We start from the raw sequence: 6371 nt of genomic DNA, 5'->3' as shown, positions 1-6371 counted from the left end.
TATTTCAATTTAAAATGTTTCTTTCTTTTAAATTTTATTTTAATTACTAGGAAGACTACTACTACTACACACATAAGATATTTGAGATACAGTATGAATAAACCAATTATTCTATTGATAATTCTAAATAATTAAAAACACAAAACATTTAAATAATTTTTGAAGTATTTAACATAAGAATGAGAACAATTTTACTACTATTTTTTCTTTCACTTTAGCATAGGAGTTGGCACGGTGACCAATCCAAAACAACTACTCTCACAATTTATATATATATATATATATATATATATATATATATATATATATATAAACTTTCATTTGCTGGTTTCATTTCAATTTTAGGTTTTTGCTGGAAATTTCACCGGTTTTATATAATTATTATTTAAATTAGTGTAAACACAAACGCTATCGTGTCAGTACACATTTTTTAAATTATATTAATAATTGATGATATTGTAATATTATTAAATTAATAAATAAAATAAAAATATATTTATAAAAAATAAAGTAAAATATATAGAGAAAATTTGAGAAAAATAACTGTTAATGAATAGTAAGAAAAAAAGAAGAAGAAGGAGGTAAGTTAATAGTTTTATAAAAACTTGTAAAAGTAACTATTAATTTTTAAAAATTTAATAAATAATTAAATTATAAATGATAAAATTAAAATTATGAAATGTGGACACAAAAAAGAAAATCTAATTTATATATAATTATAGATTTTATATATAGTTATAGATGAATGGACTCTATCAAGTCAAATCCTAGAATTGTCTCAAAACGTCCAAGACAAACAACCACAACACAACACGGATGCGCACCGATTTGATTTAAAGTTAGTATGAAAAAATTCCTCATAAATATTTATAAGAAACAATACAATGATTTCTTTTATAAGCTGATATTAATTTGTATATACGTTAAAAATTAGCTCTGAAAGAAGCAGATAGGGAAATTTTCATAAATTAATTTAATAAAATAATCTTAATTTTAAAATTTCAAGTTAATATTTGTAATTATTTTAAAAGCTCGATCTAATACAATATTAAAATTACAATACGAAAAGGATTATTTCGTTTAGTCCTGTTTCGATAGCAAAAAATTATTTTAGAAATTGATCATAGGTTTAAAAAATGAATCCAAACATGCACTAAAAAAACAAAATCCATAAACTCTTTTATTCTCATTCCTTGTTGGCATCGTTCTAAATTAGGGATGGCAACGGAGCGGGGACGGGTTTCGCTATCCCATATTCATCCCTGCATAAAAAATTCATCCCCATCCCCATACCCAAACCGAACGGGTATTAAACTTTTTTCCCATCCCCATCCCCACCGGGTAACGGGTATAATCTCATACCCATACCCGTACCCGTGTTCTAACTACTTCAATATTAATTCTTATAAAAGAATAAAAATTACGGTAAAGAAAACATAATATTATGAAATATTCAATATTAAGAGGATTTTCTTCGATGCCAAATATCTTAAAATAAATTATAATTGTTTACATTTTATATTAGAATACCAGATAAAATTTAATGTGAATCAAAACATTTATTAAATTTGCAAACTACAGCATTGATGAACTTAGTTGATAAAATTAAAAAATATTTCAAAAAAATATAAAAGGAAAACAAATATTCAAATTAAAATATATTTTAAATGTTTGTTTACTTCAATTTTTTAAATTCTAATGAATCTCTTTTTTATACACTAATAAAAGTTATAATATATCACTTGATCAAAATGACACAAAGAACAAATAATAAAAGGAAAACAAATATTCAAATTAAAATATATTTTAAATGTTTGTTTACTTCAATTTTTTAAATTATAATGAATCTCTTTTTTATACACTAATAAAAGTTATAATACATCACTTGATCAAAATGACACAAAGAACAAATAATAAACATAATAATAAAATTTTGACATAGATTTTGTATCTTTTGAACTTTAATATATGTTGGATAGTGACAAAAAAATAATCATAGAAATTACATTAAATTTTTATATTGTAGTAAATAAAAGTTATTTATACAATTAAAATGAAAAAAATTACAGTATGATTAATGTATGATTAATAGTGAGTTATAAAATAACAAATAATTAGATAGAATATATCGAAATATTATTCTACATGATGAAAATAAATAATAAATAAAAATATTAAAAAACTAACAAATGTGTGTTTTAGAAATAATTTGAGAAAGAAATCGCACAAAGGAAATCAAATGTATAATTAAGGTATGATAAAATGAAAAAAACCTTAGAGAATTAATTATTAAATTATGTTTGAAGTGGTTAAAAATAAATAGAAATATCATTAGTGACAAAAAAATTTGTCATTAAATTACAAATAAATTAGTAATTAAATTGGTCACTAAATCAAGTACCGATTCGATCATTGAATCAGTCACTAATTTAATCATTGATTCAGACAATAAATGAACTACTACCACCAATGACGAAAAATAGTGACTGATATGGGTTACTGACTAAATCAGTCACCATTTCATATTTTTCTTGTAGTGAATTATCATATATTATTCCTAAATATCATTATATATATATATATATATATATATATAATTTTAACCACTTCAAACAAAATTTAAAGTGAAAAAATTACATTATGATTAATAATGAGTTATAAAATAAAAAATAATTAGATAGAATATATCAAAATATTATTCTACATGATGAAAATAAAAACAATAAATAAAAATATTAAAAAACTAACAAATGTGTGTTTTAGAAATAATTTGAGATACTATTGAAAAAATCACACAAAGGAAATCAAATGTATAACTAAGGTATGATAAGACGAAAAATATCTTAGAGAACTAAGAAAACTTTTCAAATATCAACATATATACTTAATGGTTGAAAAATAACGAAAATTATTTTAATGAAACAAAAAAGTTATTCAAATTAAACAAAAATTAATAATAATAATAATAATAATAAGTACAGAATTTTTTTTATATTACCTTAAATTGAGAGTATAAACATTCTCATGTGAAAGGAAAATTTGTAATAAATAAAAATATTAAAAAATAATATAAATATTCAAATGTGAGGCATAATTTTTTTTTTATTAACATACATCATTTTAACATAATTACATAAAGGTTATGATAAAATAAAAAATATATTGGATATGAAAATGAGTTTCATGACAAATGAAATAATTAAAAGAAATAAAAAATAGAAAATATATATATATATATATATATATATATATATATATATATATATATATATATATATATATATATATATATATATATATATATATATATATATATATATATATATATAAGGGTTACTTGATTAATTGTGAATATTTTAATAATTTAAACGAGAATGGAGATATGGCGGGGACGGGTATTATGGCGGGTATATGTACATCCTCATACCCATCCCCATACCCAACTGAAAAAGTCGGGAATTTCCCATACCCATACCCATACCCAGTCAATGCGGGGATTCCCCGTCAAAATGGGGACGGGTTCGGACAATACCCACGGAGACGGGTTTATTTGCCATCTCTATTCTAAATCCATTAATGTCTTGTGGATTTATTAAAAAATATTTAGATTCTATCTTAGCTACGTGTTTTCAATTAGCTAAAAGTTTCTTTTCGGTTACACAGCCTAGAGGTTATTTTAATAAAAAAATTACTTTATAATCATAGTGTATTTTGTGATTTCACAATGTAAAAGTTATTTTTTGTTTACGAAATATGATTTTTGTAATTGTATAATCTATAAGTCATTTTCAATGAAGTCTATTTATATTGTATAATTCATATGTTATTCTTTTTTATAAAAAAGTTTTTATATTATGCAATCTAAAATATAATATTAACTTTAATTGATATTGAAATTACTCTATTAGATTGTGTAATCCAATATACTTTTTCTAAGTTCATATTGTGCATTGATAAGATTTCTAGTCCATAAAGAACTTTAAACTAAACAGAAAGGTAAAATGGAAATTTCAATATTTTTTGGGGCACGGAACAAAAGTCTGGAGGTGGAAAAGAAATTCCCTCTAAGAAGGTCTAGATCTGGCCCAACATCGAATAGCAAGCAGTACATGGTAAGGGCTTAAAACTATACGCTGAGGCCCAAAAGGGCCCAATAAAAGCCTGTGCAGCTCCTAAACCCTAAATATCGAGTCGCAAGTCTTCTTATTTGCTTTTCGTGATTGTCGCTTAGTCCTGAACGGGAGAGCACCGGCGCAGCTTGGTTGAGGCTTCTCTTCTCTTTGGTAAGATTAGTATTATACTCGCGTTACTAATAGCTGGTTCGATCTGAGTGTGTGATCTAGGTTTTAGCCGTTATGATAATTATTTGACTCTGATTGCAATTTGTGTGTCAGTTAGGCACTATGGTGAGGGTTAGTGTGTTGAACGATGCTCTCAAGAGCATGTACAATGCTGAGAAAAGGGGGAAGCGCCAAGTCATGATTAGGCCATCCTCCAAAGTCATTATCAAATTTCTTCTGGTCATGCAAAAGCACGGTATCTCTCTGATATTATTTTTTTTGTTTTTTTCTTTCTGGTTAATAAATTAGTTTGTGTGTTGAATTATTGTTGCATTCCGGTGCTTTGCTTTGTGGTGTAGGATACATTGGAGAGTTTGAGTACGTTGATGATCATAGGGCTGGTAAAATCGTGGTTGAGTTGAACGGTAGACTGAACAAGTGCGGGGTTATTAGTCCCCGTTTTGACGTGGGTGTCAAAGATATAGAACCTTGGACTGCTAGGCTTCTTCCGTCAAGACAGGTCTGTTAAATTTAATTATTTATATATATATTTATTGTTGTGTTCAAATGTGTGTTTCTATGAATTCTTACATGATGGTTGTATAGTGCCATGGCATTAAAACATATTTCAGTATTTTCTTGTCGTGATTGGATTTCTTCCATGTTGTGAAAATTTTCTTCGTGGATCGAGTTAGATTAGTCAAGGCTGTGTGCTAAGGTTGTTTTTTTTTTTTCTAGCGGGGTTGTGACGTTATCTCCCTAATATCATATCTAGGATTGAATTATATGTGATGGGTTACTGTGTGGTGTTGAATATTGATTGCTCCTGTACTTATCCCTAACTGTTTGATTTACACTAATTATGCAGTTTGGATATATTGTATTGACAACGTCTGCTGGTATTATGGATCATGAAGAGGCCAGGAGGAAAAATGTTGGTGGTAAGGTACTGGGTTTCTTCTACTAGGTTATTTTCAATTGAGGATGGAAGTGATTTCAATTTTGAGATTCACCGGTTGCAATGGAGGATATGCTAGTCCCTAGTTATTATATCATCATAGCAGGAGGTGGTTTGTGATGCTCTTTATTTTGTTTGCAAAGTTGGTAACTGAAACTTTTCTGCTTTCTTTATCATTATTTTTCTTATATCAAAATGTACTGGCCAAGTTATTTTAAATTGTGAGACCTTTGATTAGAAACATGAAGCCGAGCGAAGTTTGAGATTCTGTTATGAGTTATAGTTCCATATTGCGTTGAACAGATTGAATTTTGAAATTAGTGTATTCATGCTTGTAGAAAAAAAATCATGTTCTAAGCCCACTTTTAGATTATGCTGATTCTATATTTGATATTAAAATGAGTTTCTCAAGCCATGTTCAGTCTTTCCAGCTAGTGAATACACTTAATTAAAAGCTTTCGAACTACGATTTTTTTTACCCTTGCGGGGCGTATTCACAGTAGTAAACTATCTATTAGTTCGTGAAAAGTGTTGTCCCTTTTATGTTTGTTATAGTTATGTCCTCATCAAGGCGTGTCCTTGGATAAAGCTTTTGGTAACAATTGTGGTCATAATTTCCGTAGCACTATAATCTACTAATTGTCTAATTTGCGTTGAACGTATTTGCATTCGTTGATTGTTTAAAGTTCTTCGTATGTTGTGGCAGCCTGTGGTATGATGAAATTCTCCTAGGAATCGAGTTCTACTTTTAACTTGTTTTAAGTAGTTGTGGCGATTGTGGTGGTCTAGATGGTTCTGTTATGTGGCGAAATTGGAAGGTCTATGGGACCGAAATTTAATGAACAGAGAAAAGCGGAGTGAAAAGTAAATATTATGGTGTTGAGAAAAAATATATTATAGTGCTATATTGAAAAGTAAATATTAGTCATATGACTTTATGAACTAGCAAGTAATTGATAATTTGACATCGATGTAAAATTATATATTCTCCGCTAACTATTCTTTATTCTCAAATGAATGACCTCAAACTCTCGTCTGACGCTCTTGTCCATTTGACTCACACGTATCGAGTGATCAAGGTAAAAGGCGTCCCCAATATCTCGAATTTTGTTACTTTTTGGTATTAGAAAAGT

General features: G+C 27.3%; 1 protein-coding gene across 2 annotated transcripts; it reads left to right on the top strand.

Annotated features, from left to right (window-relative positions):
- The first annotated feature begins 4141 nt into the window (after positions 1–4141).
- On the top strand, positions 4142–5511 carry LOC114175101 (small ribosomal subunit protein uS8). Of its 2 annotated transcripts, none has more exons than XM_028059860.2 (4): positions 4142–4283; positions 4395–4536; positions 4640–4800; positions 5149–5511. In XM_028059860.2, exons 2-4 carry the CDS (start codon positions 4404–4406, stop codon positions 5245–5247), a joined length of 393 nt encoding a protein of 130 aa, XP_027915661.1. In that variant the 5' UTR covers positions 4142–4283; positions 4395–4403; the 3' UTR covers positions 5248–5511. The 2 variants fall into 2 exon arrangements, with proteins under 2 accessions (XP_027915661.1, XP_027915662.1); XM_028059861.2 differs by having other exon boundaries at positions 4166–4283; positions 4399–4536.
- The last annotated feature ends 860 nt before the right edge of the window (positions 5512–6371 follow it).

The sequence above is a fragment of the Vigna unguiculata genome, chromosome 3, assembly GCF_037176805.1.
Source record: "Vigna unguiculata cultivar grain cowpea cultivar isolate G323 ecotype 2 chromosome 3, ASM3717680v1, whole genome shotgun sequence".
In the NCBI taxonomy this organism is placed as follows: domain Eukaryota; kingdom Viridiplantae; phylum Streptophyta; class Magnoliopsida; order Fabales; family Fabaceae; genus Vigna; species Vigna unguiculata.
The sequence above is the reverse complement of the archived record's forward strand: the minus strand, read 5'-3'. Positions and strand labels throughout refer to the sequence as shown.